General features: G+C 48.3%; 1 protein-coding gene across 1 annotated transcript; it reads right to left on the bottom strand.

Annotated features, from left to right (window-relative positions):
• Positions 1-441: 441 nt before the first annotated feature.
• WNT9B (Wnt family member 9B) lies at positions 442-10485 on the bottom strand. The gene is made up of 3 exons (XM_032711307.1): positions 10236-10485; positions 2934-3199; positions 442-918 (listed from the first exon to the last, which is right to left on the bottom strand). The coding sequence occupies exons 1-3, from the start codon at positions 10309-10311 to the stop codon at positions 442-444; spliced, it is 819 nt and encodes a 272-aa protein (XP_032567198.1). The 5' UTR covers positions 10312-10485.
• Positions 10486-18479: the final 7994 nt, after the last annotated feature.

Raw genomic sequence — 18479 nt, forward strand, 5'->3', positions numbered from 1 at the left:
GGTGCAGGAACACGGCTGTCCCTGCTGCATCAGGATCCAGTCTCTGGTTTTACTGCCTCCTCAGTCCCTTAATTCTCTCCTCTCCAGGAACCAGGGCACAAGCCCTCAGTATCTCAACGTCACCACCCCCAAATAAGTGCACCTGAGGGATGGAGGAGGAGGATATTCCTGAAGAGTAAAAATTTTAACTCAAGAGAATATGTCACTGTTTCAGTGTTTCTGCTGTCCCACATCCCCCTCTTCTCCATTCCTCCTTCCTGATCTGACACCTGACAAAACCTCTGGTTTCCCCTGCTCCTGCAGGGGCTCTCCCCAGGCTGCAGGATGCCAACGCTGAGGACATAGGAGCACTGCACGTTTTTGATGCTGGCCTTTGCCCTCACCCCGCAGCAGAGAATGGTGTCTCTGTCTCCTGGCAGCTCCTCTGACCTCGTCCTGCCCCTACTGTTTGCAGCTGTACACCACCTCCTCCTGCATGCACTGCTGGCACTCCACATAGCAGCACCACTGCACCTGGCAGTGGCAGGAGAAGGTGACCAGCCTGCTCTGGGTGTTGTAGCCTCTCCCGCAGCACATGCTGTCGCAGTTGCCCTCCCTGGAGCAGGTCCTCCCCGCGGTGCCCAGTGAGTATTTGCTGGGGCGGCAGAAACTGGGCGAGTCCTCCACGTACACGAGGTCGGTGGCACGGGGGGCCGGGGGCAGCCGGGGGGAGTGCCCGTGCCGGGGGGGCCCGGCCAGCTCTGAGTGCCCCACGGCATCATTGGTGGTGCTGAACACCTTGACGGCGTCGTCATAGCGAAGCTTCAGCAGCCGCCCGATCTCATGGAAGGGCGAGAGCTGTTTCCAGCACGTCCGCACAGCACAGGAGCCCGACACACCGTGGCACTTGCACGTGGTTTTCAGGCCATTCTTCACTGCCTGAGGAGGAGGAGGAGAGGAGAATCATAGAGTCATAGAATCAAAGAATCATAGGATCAGCCAGGTTGGAAAGGACTTCTGAGATCATCAAGTCCAACCCTTGATCCAACACTGCCGTAGTTCCCAGACCATGGCACTGATGCCACATCCAGTCTCATTTTAAACACCTCCAGGGACGGAGAATCCACCACTTCCCTGGGCAGCCCATTCCAATGGCTGATTACCCTCTCTGTAAAGAATTTTTTCGTAATATCCAACCTAAACTTCCCCTGGCACAGCTGAAGACCCAGCCCTCTTGTCCTACTGCTGCTTCCTGGGAGAAGAGACTAACCCCCACCTGGCTACAACCTCCAGTCAGGGAGTTGTAGAGAGTGAGGAGGTCTCCCCTGAGCCTCCTCCTCTCCAGGCTGAGCCCCCAGCTCCCTCAGCCTCTCCTCACAGCACTTGTGCTCCAGTCCCTTCCCCAGCCTTGTTGCTCTTCTCTGGACCTGCTCCAGCCCCTCAATGTCCTTCCTGAGCTGAGAGGCCCAGAACTGGACACAGCACTCCAGGTGTGGCCTCACCAGTGCTGAGTCCAGGGCAAGAATCACTTCCCTTCTCCTGTTGGCCACACTGTTCCTGAGCCAGGCCAGGATCCATTGGCCTTCTTGGCCACCTGGGCACACTCTGGCTCATGTTCAGCTTCCTGTCAATCCACACTCCCAGGTCCCTCTCCAGCCACTCTGTGCCCAGCCCGTGGGGCTGCAGGGGGTTGTTGTGGCCAAAGTGCAGGACCCGGCCCTTGGCCTGGTTGAACCTCATCCCATTGGAATCAGACCATCTCTCCAGCCTGTCCAGGTCCCTCTGCAGAGCCCTCCTGCCTTCCAGCAGATCAACACTCCCCCCCAGCTTGGTGTCATCTGCAAATTTGCTGATGGTTCACTCGATCCCCTCATCCAGATCATCAATAAAGATGTTAAACAGAACTGGGCCCAACACTGATCCCTGGGGACACTGCTGGTGACCAGATCCCACCTGGATGCAGCACCATCCCCACCACTCTCTGGGCCCGGCCCTCCAGCCAGTTTCTAACCCAGCACAGAGTGTCCCTGTCCAAGCCGTGGCTGCAGCTTTTCCAGGAGAATGCTACAGGAGATGGTGAAGTGGTGGACTTTATCTGAGCCTAGTTCTGAGCAGAGGCAGAACCTCAGAGCACAGACAGCCTGCAAGAACTTCAGTTTTATTGGTATTATTTCTATTTTATGAGGGAAAAAGTAGTAGTAGTTTAAAAAAAAACAAAGTAGAGGGATGGCTACAGAGTTGACTGGTGAGCCAGAGAGTGGAAAGCCCGAATGAGAACAAACAGCTGAATACCAAATAAGTTCTTGCTAAGCCTATTTGGCCCAGTAGGAGTAAAAAAACCCAAAAAAAATCCAAAATAGTATCTTCATCATGGTATATTCAAATGAAGACAGTGCTCTGATTGAACAATGAACTGGACTCAGGAAATGGGAAACAGTGATAAGCCTGTAGAGGCCAAATATGGAGGCCAATAATGCCAACAGAGGCCAAAATGCTCAGTCTAACGGTCTCCCTGACCCAAACCTGTGACATGACGAGTTCCACAGCAAGTCACCAGCAGATTCATAATTGACCTCAAGAGTGTCAGCCCTTACTCTGCCTTACACATCCCACCAGCTCTGAAGCTCTAGCTGTTCACAGAGCTCCCTGTGGCTGTGGCACAGCCCATGGAGTCACTCAGCCGCTGAATGTTACAGCTCTTCCTGGGCTGTGTACTGCTGTCACGCAGCCCCTGGTACCACCAGAGGATACAGGATGCTCCTCTGCCTGTCAACATGCAGCTCCTCACACCAGAGTTCAGGAGACTTTCCAGGGAGTTCTCAGTGCCAGGACACACAGACAAACAGGTGTTATTTGTGAGCAGGGGCAGGGAATACCCCCCTCACAAACAGCCTCAGCTGGGGATGGGTTAGAAGACTTGAGGTCACTCCCACCCTGCCAGTGCGGGTCCTCACCTTGATGCCCACGTTGGTGTTGTGGATGTCCACCTTGGCCCGCAGGTCTTTGCCGATCCTCTTCTGCCCCAGGAACTTCTTGAGGAACTTGGTGCTGTACTTGAGGTTGTCCCCGCAGACCCCCCACTGCCAGGCCTTGCGGTTCTCCAGCCCCGGGGAGTCGTCGCATGTGCAGCGCTCCATGCGCCCGGCGCTGCAGGCCCGCGCCAGCGAGTGCGTGAGTGCCGCCGAGGACACGGCGTACAGGAAGGCAGTCTCCTTGAAACCTGCATTGGGACAGAGTAGGAGCAGGGTAAGGTGTTCAGCCACCTCTACTGGCTCTCCTGACTGTCCATGGACTAAAACAAAGCACGACAATTATAAACACAAAGAGACAAAGCCCAGCGAGTGCGTAAGGGCCGCCAAGGACACAGCATACGGGAAAGCCATCTCCCTAAAACCTGCACGAGACAAAAAAACTGCTTAGCTGTGCTGCTTAGGTGAGCAAAATGGGTAATCTGGGTGTGGAAGTTAAAAGCTTTACATCTTTCAAAAACAAGAACAAATCTAAAAAGAAAAACCCCACCAAGCCCACACCGGGTGCTGTTCTTGCTTGTTGTTTCCTGTGTGCTGATTGAACTAATGGCTAGTCTGAATTTCTTCTGCAACCTTGAACTTCTAGAGGATAAAAATAGCCTAGAGAAGAGAAGACTAAGGGGAGATCTCATTGGTGTCTTCAACATCCTCATGAGGGGAAGCAGAGGGGCAGGTACCTATCCCTTCACTCCTGTGACCAGTGACAGGACTCGAGGAAACAGCACGAAGCTGAGTTGGGGGAGGTTTAAGTTGGATATTAGAAAATGGTTCTTCACTCAGAGGGTGATTGGGCCCTGAACAGGCTGTCCAGGGAAGTGGTCACAGCACTAAGCCTGACAAAGTTCAAGAAGAGTTTGGACAATGCTCTCAGGCACATGATGTGACTCTTGGAATGTCCAGATGATCCTGATGGGTTCCTTCCAACTCAGCATGTTCTGTGATTCTGTGATTTGTGATTGGGACAGGGTAGGAACAGGGCAAGGTGTTCAGCCGCCTCTAGTGGCTCTCCTGACTGTCCATGGACTAAAACAAAGCACAACAATTATAAACACAAAGAGACAAAACCAGCGAGGGACACAGAGGACGAGGCAGAGGGGAAGGCAGTCTCCCTAAAACCTTCGTGGGACAAGGATTAGGAAACGGCAAGAGCAAGAAAGGCAAAGTAATAAAAAGACTGAAGACTCCCTCACTGGCTCTCCTGACTCCTCATGAGTAAAGCCAAGCACAATAATCACAGATACAAAGGCACAAAACCCAGCGAGTGTGTGAGGGACACAGGACATGGCAGATGGGAAGGCAGTCTCCTTAAAACCTGCACATGAGAAGGACGGGGAGAGGGTAGAAGCAGAAAAGGTAAAATATGGTGTTCAGCCACCTCACTGGTTCTCCTGACTGTGCATGGGCTAAAAAACTAATCACAATAATTACATTAATTATAAATACAAAGAGATTAAACTCTTTACTTGCACACCACTCTATCAGAGAAACTCCACATCGTGTTTGAAGTAACTGGTGTAGTAACACCCCAGTCTCACCCCGTGGCTGTGACTGGTTCAATACAACTTCCTTGTGAGGGGCAGAGGAGGGGCAGGCCCTGAGCTCTGTTCTGTGTGACCAGGGAGAAGATCCAGGGAATGGCCTGGAGATATGTCAGGGCAGAGTCAGGTTGGATTTGAGAAAAAGGTTCTTCCCCCAGAGGGTGGCTGGGCACTGACAAGACTCCCCAGGACAGTGGGCACAGCACCAGGGCTGCCTGAGCTCCGGGAGTGTTTGGATGACACTCTCAGGCACAGGCTGTGACTCCTGGGGATGGGCCTCTGCAGAGCCAGGAGCTGTACCCGATGATCCTTGTGGGTCCCTTCCAACTCAACATGTTCTGTGACTCTGTGACATGGACAGGAGACCACTCCTGGATCAAGGGAGGGGTGGGAAAACATCCAACTGCAAAAAACGACAGCCGTGAAACTCCGTTTGTGCTCACCTTCCCCACGGGCTGAGGGGTGTGAATAGAAACTGCCACCGAAATCACGGGGTGGCCTAAAATCAGCAAATATGGAGTAGAGACTGGGAAAATATTTTTAAAATCTGGCTTGTTACTCAAACGTGTTTTTAACTGGGACTGTCGTGGTATTTCCCATGGAAAGATGACGTGTAGTTTGGCTGGCAAGGGTTGCATGTTGAAGGACATCTTGGCAAGAAGGACAATTCTCCCACATGTGAGTGGGGTTCCTGAATTCCCTGTAAATTATCCACTCCCAGTGACTGTAGGGTTGTGTTCTGAAGCTGTTCTCCTCCCAGAGGAGGCTTCTCAGGATTGGTTACAATCCCTGAGGTCTTGGTGTGACCATGGCACACCAGGACATTTAACCAGGAAACAAAGTACAGGGACTGAATGGAAATTCAGCCTGGAGATGTGAGATCAGACAGCAATGGGAGTGTTGATACGACACCCAGGAGCTCCACAGAAGTTCCAGAAACTCTGATTGACACAAACCTGACCTAAACCCCAAAATAGTTTATTTACTCATTTATATTTACCTCTTTGTTTATTCATTCCTGGGGATAATCTTAATATTCTTTCAGCAGTTCATTTGTAGAAAAGAAAACTATTAATGAGAAATTGTTTAACAAGTCCACAATTTAGGAATTAGTGCAAGGAAGAGAGATGGGTGACTGATCAACAGCTCTGAGTGCAGGAATGGGTAAGATCAGCCAAAATAGAAAAAAAATTGGTTTATGAGAAATAGAGTGGTGGTACATTGCAAGGAGGAAAACATATTGAAGCAAACAAATATTCCACATGGGAAAATTCTAAATTTCCTTCCACATCAGAAGGAAAATCTGTTTCCTCCAATAATGGAAGAGAGAGAGACAACCACAGAGACCTGATCTAGATTTACAGTTACCTGCTTGGAGCAGAGGTTGGAATTCACCTCTAGAATTCATCAAGTCCACCCTCAGATCTTTCCCTTATTCTGTTCCCTCAAAGAATTCCCATCAAGCTGTAATAAGAGATCAGGCCACTGACTGCTGAGATCTGAGTAACACCACCACAAATCTGACCCAAGAACAGGACACAGAGCTCTCCTGATAGCTGTCAGCAAGAAGAATGAGAAGTGTGACTGACCATGAGCACAGTGGAGAGGCTGCATTACCGACTTCAATACACACTCCATAGGAGCTCTTTGGAATTGCAGAACTGCAGATAAAGATCCAGCAACAGTATGGACATGAGGGGAGAGTCAAAATATGCAGGAGATAAGGGGATCAACCAACAAACTCCTTCCTGCCTCACCATCTTGGTCGCTGTAAGCACTGGGACAATAATTTGCAATTAGTCTCTCTGGTTGATGACGCTCTATAAAATTTCTCAGGGTACTGGAAAAACAATGAAAGGATGTCACCAAATCCATCAAAAGTTTTAGAAAAGCTGGTGTGGGACGCAGCCAGTACAGACTATGGACAGCAACGTACTGCTCGCACATTTTCAACAGTGGCCAACCCACACCAAAGAAGGAGCTAAGAGGGGGCGAAATATATTTGAGATCCTAAACCTGTTAAATCATTCCAGAAGCCAATCTCCAAATGTTTACCAGATTCCCAGTTTCCTCTCTGACACACTGATCCCAGAAGCAAGGAGAACATTCCAGAAAGCCTTTCCCATACCGTGTGAAGGCAGCAGGCCCCGGCAGCTCCTCAGCCCCTTCTAAATCTGGCTCTGTGGAACACCACACTGCTCCTGCTATTTCTGACCAGCAATGCTTTGGTTATCCTGTGGCACTCCATGGAAGTGCTGGCCAGCTCTCAACCCACTGGAAATCAGAGACCATGGCTTGTGGTCAGGCCACTGCAGACAGCAAGGACTGCACATACCAAGCAGGCTTTCAAATCATCTCCTTCTTCACCCCTCCCACCTCCTCCTAAGACAAAGCTTCAACATCTCCAGGCTGCCAAATGCTTGTCCAAAAAGTCTGAGATGATTCCTTGTTCTTTGTCCTAAGGGATCGATCACCATTTAATGGTTAATTTACAAATCACGCGAGTAAAGGGAGAACTGAAAGGTCCTTCAGCCCCTGTGGAATATCAATGTGCAACAGAGCAGCAGCTGGATTTTCAGTAGGACACACCACAAGCTGCAAGGAGCATGATCTAAGATCTGAGAGAGATTTCCCCATGTGTCCTGGTATCCCTCCTCCCTCTGTCACCAGAGCCAGCGGAGCCTGGAGCCGACGCTGGGCTGTCAGGACCCGCTTTAGGGATGAGTCACTCCCCTGACCCCACTGACTGGGACCAAATGGAATCTGACACTTGGGGCAAGGGAGAACATCTCCATGAGATGTGTTTGCTGGGCAGTTTGTTGCAAACATCCAGCACAGAAGGAATTTCAAGATGCTGCAGCAAACCAGCCCCCTCGGTAGGACCTTGCACGGGTCCAAGTCCTCCCCTGAGCTCTCTGGGAGGATTTCTGAGCTCAGCAGCCTATAAATACAGAGAGATGTTTGCTGCAGTGTCACCACTGTTCTGAGTGTGGTGTGCTCCAGACCACAAGGAAAACTATAACAGGAGGAGTTCGGCCATGGGCTGGTTCTGCCAAAGGAAAGATGTTCATGGGCAATGATTTTTCAGTGCTACAGTGAAGGTAAGTGAGTGTTTCAGAGCAAGTGGAGGAGGGAAAACAATCACATCAACAAACCAACCAACCAATCAAAAAAGAACTGTAGAAAGATTTAGGATGGAAGGATTCTCAAGGTCTTTAGCACAACCTCCTGCTCAAAACAGGGCTAACTCAGTGCCAGCTGCTCAGGTCTTCCCCAGCTCAGTTCTCAAAATCTCCCATGGTGGAAATTCCACGTCTCTGAGCTACCACTCCACTGCTGTACCATTCCTAGATTCCTCATGACATCAATGAAACCACTGCCTGAAGGTCAAAGAATCCAGCATGAGGCCAAGAAATGGACTGATGGATGGAAGGATTGTAGAGTGCTCATTTCCCAAGAAGAATTTTTTTGAGTGCCTGCATTTGAGCTCTTTGCTCAAATTTTATTTGTCTTCCCTGAATCACCATCTTGTTTGAGATGAAATTCTGTTTACCTGACCTCCAGCAACCTTTATGGCACTCCTGGGACACCAAATGACCATCAGTGCTTTACAAAGACACCAACTGCCACCATGCAACAGGATGGCTTGAAATGTCTCTCCAGAATCACTTTAAATCTAACTCTTACCATGGATTTTTAAGGAAGTGGAGAAGGAATGCAGAAGGATTTTGCATGGATCAGTGAACAGTAACAGCTGTCATAAGTGACAATGGTCACAGAGGAGTGGTAGGTTATGCAAAAGGAGTTTCCCAGTTGTATCCAGAGAAGTATCCAGAACAACAAATAGTGCAGACTGTGACTATAAATCTGGCATTTCAAGGACTAGAAAGCCCTTGGTCTTTTTGGTTTTTTCCTCATCTCTAGAAGCAGAAAAAACATTGATGATCCAAATCAGTCACAGCAGTTTGGGACTGCCAACTGAATGTGGCTTTTCACCCCTCACAGCTCACAAGGACATGACCTTCTTCACTCTCTTGCATTTGTGAGACCTTTAAAGACTGTTCAAAGTGTGTATTTTTCTTTATGGTTTCTCTGGGACCATGGAGATATCAAATGATTTGATCATTCCTAAAACTCTTCAACTTCAGTGAAAGGAGAGGAGTCCATTGTCTGACCAACAATTTCCAAGAGATTTCCAAGGAATGTGAGAAACAGACCAAAAGTGGCAGCTGAGAGTGTTCCTGTTCTTTGTGAAGGAATCAAACTCCTCTGGAAGCTGAAGGAAAATGAGAACCAACAGCTGCTCCCAACCAAGTGTCCTCTCACCCAGGAAGGGCACCTAGCATACTTTGCTGCATTGAATCATCATTTGAGCCTTAAGATTGTGTAATAAAAGTTTTCAAACACTTCTCCTCATCTGCCAAAACAGGTTTTAAATTACAGGTGATATTTTATTTTGTCAGTCAGGAGTCCCTGGAAATGTTAAGGCTTGTCACCGCCAGATAATGAAATGTTTTGCAGCTATTTGAAGAGGAGGATTATTCAATTGTCATTTTCAAGTTCTTTTGAGGTTGATGAAGGTGCAGGTGTCAGAAAAACACTCAAAATGATCACAAACAGCTTCTTCAACTAAAGAAATTTGCTTTCGTGTGCTAAAAAAATCACAACAAGAGTCTTGCAATGAGGTACATCTGACCCCGTATGTGCCGGTTTAATAAAATATTAACTTCATATTTAATATAATAAAAATTGATAATTTTAAATGAAAATGTTAAAAATTTTCAATCCAAATGCTAATTAAAATTTGCATTTATTTTCATCAAATTTAATTTTGGCTTGTCTGGGCTCTTTTTAAAAAAACATTAAGTTGCTAAACATTATTAAAGGACTGAAACTCAGTAATTCTGAAGAATGAAGTTTAGTAAATGCCACTAAAACTTACTGAAGGGCTGAAAGTCGGTAACATATAATGAGGCTTTGTTTGGATCAGGACAGGTTTAGCAAAGATACTTTTACTAAGAAATGGTTTCAGTGTCTGTCTTAATTCTATTTTTCTCAAGTTCTTATAATTTGAAGGATTTGTTATGCTCCCTCATACCTCAAATAGAGAATTTAAGGACATTTTCTTCCTCTAAAGCATTTTGGGAAACAGAAGCCAATGGCTCTTCTGGCCACTCTGATCTTCTACAAAAACTCCAAAGTTATGGAAGGAGTCTTAGGAAAGATTTGACAACTTGCACTGAAATGCAGGTATAAACAGTCATGCTGACAAACAGAAAATAGGTATAAATTTTGTATCTGAGAATAACAAATATAAATATCCGAAGACCTAAAAAGAGTTTTTTCTTAAAACATCCCTTGACATCAAGCACTGCCCCTTTTTCCCACAGTATCACCCTGATTCCCAGCTGAGGAGGATGCTCAGCCCAGGGAACTCTGGGCAAAAATCCACAAGTCAAGGGTGACAACTTCCTTCTACTCTCCAATGCATGACAAACCCTGCAGGAAACACGAGGACAAAGCTTATTTTGCGGCAAAGGGGCCCGATGCCCCCGTTCCTGGGTGAAATGGATGATCTGGGCACTCTGGGCACTCCCTGGTGCCAATCAAACCCCCCTGGCTTGATTTGAGATGGACATTCCAGGGGCTGCAGCACCGGGAGTTTCCCTGCCAGCCAACTACCTTGTACCTCTCTTGAGCAGGCTGGTCCTCCCCTCCAGGCTGCAGTTCCAGCGCTCGCTGCGGAACTGGAACTGGCACTCCATGATCCCGAGGCGGATGGAATCCCGCAGGGTCTCGGCCAGGCCCGGCTCCCGCCGGCACAGCCGCTTCTGCTTGCGGGACAGCTGGAGCAGGTCACACTGCTTGACGTGCACCCTGCCCTGGGCAGAGCCCGGGGAGGGCCCCAGAGAAGGGAAGTGGGTCAGGGCTTCCTTCCCGGTCAGGCTGAAAGGAAGCAGGAAAAGCAGAGGTTATGGATCCTTCATGGTCACGGCACCAAGCCTGGCAGAGCTCAGGGAGTGTTTGGGCAACGCTCTCAGACACAGAGTGTGACTCTTGGGGATGGGCCTGTGCAGGGCCAGGAGTTGGACTGGATGATCCTTGGGGGTGCCTTCCAGCGTGGCATATTCTGGGATTCTCTGAAGGCGAGGTGGGACAGGAGCTCTGAGAAACCTGCTCTAGTGGAAGGTGTCCCTGCCCATGGCGGGGCGTGGGGCTCAGTGGCTTTTAAAGGTCCATTCCAAGCCAAACCATGTGGGGATTCTATGATGATTCTCAAATGGCAGCCATGGAAAGGTAATTGGAGGGCAAGATATTTGGAAAGCTGCAGCTCCTGGTACTTTACCAGCTCAGAAGATTAATCACTACAGATTAGATCTTGTATCCCATCTCCACTACACACCAAGGTAAAGTACCACAGCAATGCTGTGGGGAGGAAGGAAAAGCAAGTGTGTTGTCTCCAGCAACCCCAGGTAGGAAGGTTGTCTTGGCTCCATGACAGGGTGACAAGGATGTGGAGGGGACTGGAGCATCTCTTGGGAGCAGGGAAGGCTGAGGGAGCTGGGGCTGTTCAGCCTCCAGAGCAGACCCTGAGAGGGGCCCTCCCCAGGGTGTATCAGGGGCTGCAGGGAGGGGGCAGAGGATGGACCAGGCTCTGCTCGGGGGGCCCAGCAATGGCCCAAGAGGAACAGGCAGGAACTGATGCCCAGGAAGTTCCACCTGGACAGGAGGAAGAACTTCTTTGTTGGGCAGTGACCCAGCACTGAACAGGTTCTCCCAGAGTGGGTGTGGACTCTTCCTCACTGGAGGGATTCCAGACCCCTCTGGACACCATCCTGTGCCATGTGCTCTGGGATGGCCCTGCTTGAGCAGGAAGATGGGACCAGCCACTGTCCTTTCCAACCTGATCTATTCTGGGATCCTGGGATCCTGTGACATGTCTACACCCCTTCAGTTTGGTTTCCTTGCCAGTCACAGAGTGAGTTCCCAGTTCCTTCCAGTGTCCCATACAGAGATCCCATGGTACTGCAGGTCGTAGCTCTCCAAAAAGCACTAACCATGTCCTTCCCAGGATTTGTGCCATACTAGGAAAGCCCAGTGGGGAGGCAGTATCAATGACCACCTTTCTACAGCAAGCACGAGTTTTGCTGGAAAACATATTCTTGCTGAAAAATAAAGGAAAGGTCAAATAAAAATGTCCTGTCAAATGTAACAGCAATGCACTTACGTGTTCAGGTAACTCAGCTGGAAAATGCAACAAATTTTTGAGACAAATGTTTTCCCTTTTATGGCAAGACAATATTTTTCTTGCAAAATTTATCTTTAGGATGCTTGAAAACACAGAGACGTTATTTTACTTTGATGCAAGATTTGAGGGCTGCAAACACACTGGGAGCAACCATGGGATTGCACAACAGGGATCTGGTGAAGCCAGAGACAGAGGGGGAAAGCTGAAGTCACAAATTCAGAGCTTGAGCAGACACAGTTTAACTCAGGCCTGTTGAGCTCCCCCTGCTTTGTCAGGGGCTTTGATGCATTTCAAGTAGAAGCTGCAAAGCCAAGACTGAGTTCTCCTGTAGCTCAGGGGTGTCCGATTCCCATCGAGGGCTGACTCAGGAAGGACAATGTGGTGCAAAAGGTATTGCTTAAATCTGTATGAGTGTGAAAGGGAGAAAAGGTGGCACCTGATTGCCAAACACAGGATCACAGAGTGCCCCAACTCCCACCCAAAAAATACCAAAACCAGGTCAATGGAAACGTTCTGGAACCTTCCCTTTTGGACACATCTCAGCCCCATCGTTAACATTTGCAGACAACACCTTCCCCCTCTCCCAAACCATGTGGTTTTCTGTGCAAGTCCACTGGTAGTTTAGGGAGTACAAATGGAAGAGCTGTTTGGTTCTTGCTCCTCTCCCCCACTGAGGCAAATTGGGCTCCGCTGTGGGAGCCAGACCAGCAGAGCTGGAGAGGGAGGGATGCAATGAGGAGCCAGCTCTGGAGCATTCCTACGAGGACATCCTGGCCACTGGCACTGCCACCAGCAGTGCAGGGACTCTCCATGCCCTTCCCTGCCCAGCCCAGCACTTGAGCAACACAAACCAGGTGGAGATGGGCAGTAAGTTGGTGCTTCCAGCAACTTGTTGGTACCAAACAAGCCCCAGTAGTGCACCAGTGAGACTCTTCATCTCTGCACCATTCCCAGGCTCCTGGTAAAACATGGTTCTTCCCCAGTGGAGTTGTCCAACAGTCTGACTGTCTGTGTTTGCAGGTGTGTGTCTGGCACAGCCAATGTCTGGCACAGAGAGGAGAAGGAAGTCTGTGCCAGTGACCAGGACACGTGTCCACACTGTCTACCACACTCCAGTCCACACGTAAAGACCTTTCTCCCAGGGAGGTGACCAAGATGGGAACTCACCTGGCTCCACAGCAGACATTTCTAACCCTCAGCTGTTCAAATAAGACCATACTCGTGTCAGGGATGTACCTTCGTGCTGGAGGATGCAAGTCAAGCACTGCAGCTGTGATTTGAGTCCTCCAGACACTTCATAGACATCTGTTTCCAAGATATTTGTCTGGGTCTCCCTGGAGTCAACCCAGTCTATCCAGGCACTGGAGTTAGAGCCCAGTTCAGACCTAACCCCACACGACTCTGCCTCTGTTCTCACAGGGCCCTACAACCTCCGGGTGTGCTCACACATCCTTAACTAGGAAAAATGCAATTAACTGACACATGGAATCACCCAAGAACATGGAATTCCCAAGAACAAGGAACCTTGTGAATCCCACAGGAACCCTGAGATGAGCTCGGTTGGTCAGAGCATGGTGCTAATAATGCCAAGGTTGTAAGTTCAGTCCCTGTATGGACAATTCACTTAAGAGTTGGACTTGGTGATCTTGGTGATCCTTATGTGTCCCTTCCAACTCGGAATATTCTGGGATTCTGTGATACTCTGTGAGCATCGAACCTTAGAAACCAAGTGGGTGAGAAGAATCTCTTCAGGGATGTTCAGACTCTGCCTAACTCAGTGGGACAGTGCTGGCTCAGAAGAGGTGTTGCTGTTATATCAGCTGGGGGAATAACAACACTCACCCAGAGCCCTGGACTTTGCCTGGTAGTGGGATTCCAGCACCCACATCCCAGGAAAGTACACTTGCCAACAAGTTGTTGGTGGTTGCCAACAAGTTGATGTGGTTCCTCTCCATTTCCATGCAGTGTCTGTGCTCCCATGCACCAAAGTTTCCCAAGTTCACAGCACAGAGAGAAGAAATAAGGAGGAGGGAACTGACACTGAGGAGTTTGAGAGCCTGACATAACAACACTGAGATCATTCATTACTTGAAAGCCACAGACAAAATCTTTTGACATTCCTTTATACCAAAACACTGCCTGTCCACATACCATCAGAACTGCCAGGCATCCAACCTCCTGGAGAACAGACAGAGCACACAGGGCTGGAGTGGAGTCTGTAGGCAAATAGCAAAGCAAGAGCTGTAGGGTGAAAGCTAAAGTCCCAAAGTCAGACCTTGAGCAGACACAGTTTAACTCAGTGAGCTCTCCCCACGTTTGTTGCATCTTGAGCAGCAACTGCAAAGCCAAGACTCTGAGATCTTCTGTAGCTTCGGGGGTTCAGGGGGTCTCTGATTCACACTGAGGGCTGACAGGAAGGAAAACGTGGTATAAAAAGTATTGCTTGAGTGTGAAAGGGAGGAAAAGGTGACAAACATCCTCAAATTTTTACAAGAGATGTGATGAATGACACAGCACAGGGGAGAGCTGAGAGAAACTCTAAAACTAGAGTAGAATTAGTGGGCAGAGGTTAAATACAGAACAGGGAAGAAGAGGCAACACAGCTTTGGAAAGTGGTCTGGCCTCTTAAACCTGCTGTGAAGGAGCCACTGAACAGACAGACCAAGGACAAGTCAAATTCTACCATCTTGTAAAGTGAACAGATTTCCAGAAGAGCTTGTGTATGAACACAGATAGACTGGATATCTCCCACAATTCCTACTAGGAGAAAAAGGAACACAAGGAGAACATAGGGCTTTGAAAGCAGGACTGACCTGTGAGTAAAGATTATTCCAACCTCTAATGTACAAGAACCAGGGGGAATTATGATAATTTATGAATTGATAGACTAAAGCTAAATGAAATGGGACACAGAGGCTGCAGTTAGACTTGAAGCCCTTCTCAATGCAGGGCACAAGGAATAATAAGTATCCAGGTATTCATGCAAACCATGAAAGAAAAATTCATAAAGGACCATTAAACACAAAGATACTTTGACAGAGGAAACTCTTAAGGTGCAAACTGTCAGAAACTGGAGAGGATTCTGAGAAAGCATCTCTATCTGCTGTGCCTTTTTATGCTCTTATCTTCACATTTCTTATTCCCAGTGCTGACTCAGGTGGTGAGGCCACATGAGCCCTTGGTCTGAGCCAGGACAGCTATGCTACAATCCTGGGCAGAGATTATCTCAAGAATGGTCCACCAGTGGCCAGTGAGATTCGGGAGAAGGTGATTTTGCCATTCTCCAGGCCCTGAAGGATGTTGGGTGCTAATATTTGCGGAAAACCCAGACAGAATAATGACAGGCACCCTAAAAACCTCTGAAGAATTTGATGCCATTTTCAGAGCAATCTCAACAGTGCAGAGCAAACACAGCCTGGGACCACACACAGAGCAGAGATACCAAGTTTAATTCATCCTTTACACCATGCAAAGTGAAAGCTTCATGGGAAAAACATTTCCTAAAACTGAATCCAGCAACACTTTAAATTCTGACAGAGGTAATGCAGCATCCTACACAAAGAGCTGGTTGCACAGGCAAACTTACACACACAGAGAATCACAGAATATTCTGACTTGGAAGGGACCCACAAGGATCATCAAGTCCAACTCTTTAGGGAATGGCCCATTCAGGGATCAAAGCTGCAACCTTGGTTTTATCAGCACCATGCTCCAACCAACTGAGCACATCTCAGAGCACACGATACTTCTTTTTATTATTGTTATCTTTGTTGCACTTATTATTGAATTTGTAAAGTTGCAACACACAAAGTAACTTGGTTTTCCTCTAGAAATGGAGGTCAGAAATAAACAGAAGGAAATATCATGGTTAATGACACAAGCAGTAAATTGGTTAATTCATGTGACTAAAGCTGCCTGGAACATAACCTTTCTGTCACACTCATCACCTTAAACAGGTGAACACCAGCAGGAAAAATTATACTGCTGTGTTTGGAGGCTCAGGATCCTGTCAGAGATCAGGATTCCCAGAATAAAATCCGTGCACAGACACCGCTCTCCGAACTAGTCTCTCACATAACTTCCAGTTTAACCAAGCAGGCAGAGAAGTTAAAGGGGTGCCCCAGGCCATGGAGGTGACCAGTGGCACAACTGGGAGCAGAAGCCACTCTCTGGGTCACAACTGACCCACCAAGACGACCCATCTGAGGGGAGGCTTTGCAGGCTCTGAGCATGACTGTGTTCTATTGGGGTAAAACCAGCACAGGATCAGATCAAGATCACAGGATGGAAACACTCACACAAGATTAAATATAAAATATGCAGATATTTGCACTTGGGCAAACTGCACATCATTTTTAGATGATTTAGGGTTTATTATCTACAGATCATACAGTGAAAAAAGTGAGCTCTTTGAATTAATGCACACCTGCTCGTGATCTGAGAGAACAATAAGGAGCTCCAACTTTTATTTCTCTCTCCTTTTCTGTCTGAGCACTTTGGTAAATTCATCTATTTCCTTTAATCTCCTTCCAGCCACATTCCAGCTGCTTAAGAGACTTTTAATGAGAGCCTGTTCCTGTGCAATGCCCGATGTCCTCTGGATCTGAGAGGTCTTAAAAACCCGTAAAAATATGCCTTTCCTACCTCTCCCAAGTAAGGAGAAAAATCAAAGGGAGCCCCAGCAACCCTCCATATCTGATTTCAGGGGCCGTTCATGTTCCACAGGAATATCTACACCCCACAGAGAGCTGCAACAGGCATTCAGGGAAGGCTGGGGAAATATGGGACATGAGCAAAACAAGGCCACTGTGGTGCACAGGGCCACTGTGGTGCACAGGGGTCCTCAAGTCTCCTCTGTCCCTGGCAGCCCAGTGAAACAGTTTTAAGTCCTTTCAGAAACATCACATTTAATCCTCCATATTTGTCCCTGAATGAAGACATGGCCAGTGAGTGCTGGACTGTTGGGATTAACCGGGATGGTCTTTGCTTTGTACCACCCACTGCCTACAAAGAAGGTGGCAGAAATCCCCAAAGCCTCTAAATTATGAATCTCAATAATCAATATTGGGATTTAACAACTGATATCAAAGGTTTTGACTTTCCTCCATCAGAGTTGTCGTTTCAGCCCCTCGGGCAGGTGTCTCTGTTGTCCTCCAGGTTTTCTATCAAGTTTGTGCTCCTCACAAAGTAAAAAAGCTTGAATGAAAACCTCAGGTGAGTTTACATGAGGTTATGAGTTAGAATCCTCTGAGAGGAGCTTTGCTTGCTGCAAACCCTCCCTGGGAGCAGCAACAGATGATGTGTCCACATCCAGACTCATTTTTTTAAAAAGAATTCTCCTGAAGCTCCACAGAGAACAGGATATCAAATCCTTACATCAGAGGTCTGGGAGGAGAGGGAGTGACCTGGGTGAGGGCTGAGCTGGGGCCCTTCAGTCAGAAAAAAGCCTTTACCTCTGCCACACATCTCTGCTGTGGCACTGCCCACTCCATCCTCAGACTCCATCTTTCCAAGGCTCACCTGAAAGTTGCCTTCTCTGCCATTTCTGCTCTTTCTCTCTCTTTTTAATACCCCAGTAACTGAAAATGCCAAAAAAAACAGGCTGTAACAAACCCTCCTGCTACACTGGGCTGTGAGGAATGATGATGCAGCCTGTAAGTAATATCAGCATTTAATTTATCAGCTCAACAGGAAGAGAAACATTCTCAAACCTTTCCAGGAGCACTCAGACAGCAGAGTCCCTATTTGAGGTACATTTGGTCCATTAGATTTATCAGGGAAATGCTGCAATTAAACAGTTACCAAAGAAAATGTAGGAATGTGGGTAAATGGGCTAATGGGATGAAAACCAAGACTTGCTGGACATCTCCAGGACACAAGGGAGATGAGGACAGTGGTTTTGAGGGTGCTTGTATTAACATTAAGATGTCATTTGACATATTATGCTGTTTTCAAAACTATACAAGTCCCAGATTCAATAGACCTGCAAGTCACGTGTTGGTTTTACTCCCTAAGGAGCCCAGAAAACTCTTCCATCATGGAATGAGCAGTAATTGTGCCACTGGCTATGGTGGGAGCAGAACCAGCCCTAAATACAGAGGGCACAGGTAGGCTGGACCAAGAGGAGCTGTGAACCCAGCCAGCACAGCCTGTGAAATCCCAGCACATCCTGTGAAATCCCAGGAATCCCGGCGCCTCTGCACCTACCACAGGTATTTCAGGAGGGGTTCTAAAGGCTCCAGCAGATCTGGCTGCCCACAGAGCACAGGCCAGACTGGCCCATGGATGAGACATGTCCCAGCCTGCTCCTCAGAGGTCTCCCAGGAGAAGGCTTTGATCAGGTTTGTAACTTCCACCTCCCCAACAACATCCTACCTGAGGTGGGTCTCTTCCAGATTCTGCCCTGGCCTAATTCTAGGAGGACTGCTCTGTGAGGAGCTCTTTGCCCTCCAGCACATCCTAAACGCCTTTTCACCTTGAAAATACGGCCCCTGAGGAGCCAACAGGAGGCTGAGAGCTTTTAATGAGGTCTGGAGAGATTCCCACCCCCCAAGGAGATGAACAGCCTGGAAGGAAGAGCGTGGCTGAGGCAAGGAGGGAACACCTTACAGGATGGGGGAGGACTGAAGCAAAGGTGAAACCAGCACAAAGGAAGTCAAGAGGTGCACAGTGGCTGTACCCAGG

The sequence above is a fragment of the Chiroxiphia lanceolata genome, chromosome 26 (assembly GCF_009829145.1).
Source record: "Chiroxiphia lanceolata isolate bChiLan1 chromosome 26, bChiLan1.pri, whole genome shotgun sequence".
NCBI classification, from domain to species: Eukaryota; Metazoa; Chordata; class Aves; order Passeriformes; family Pipridae; genus Chiroxiphia; species Chiroxiphia lanceolata.

Bases quoted from the DNA above. Each gene is read 5' to 3' on its own strand.
- WNT9B (XM_032711307.1), bottom strand. From the start codon at position 10,311: ATGGAGTGCCAGTTCCAGTTCCGCAGCGAGCGCTGGAACTGCAGCCTG. The intron at 3,200-10,235 runs GTACAAGGTAGT...GTCCCAATGCAG, and splicing joins GACCAGCCTGCTCAAGAGAG to GTTTCAAGGAGACTGCCTTC. The intron at 919-2,933 runs GTGAGGACCCGC...CCTCCTCCTCAG, and splicing joins ACACCAACGTGGGCATCAAG to GCAGTGAAGAATGGCCTGAA.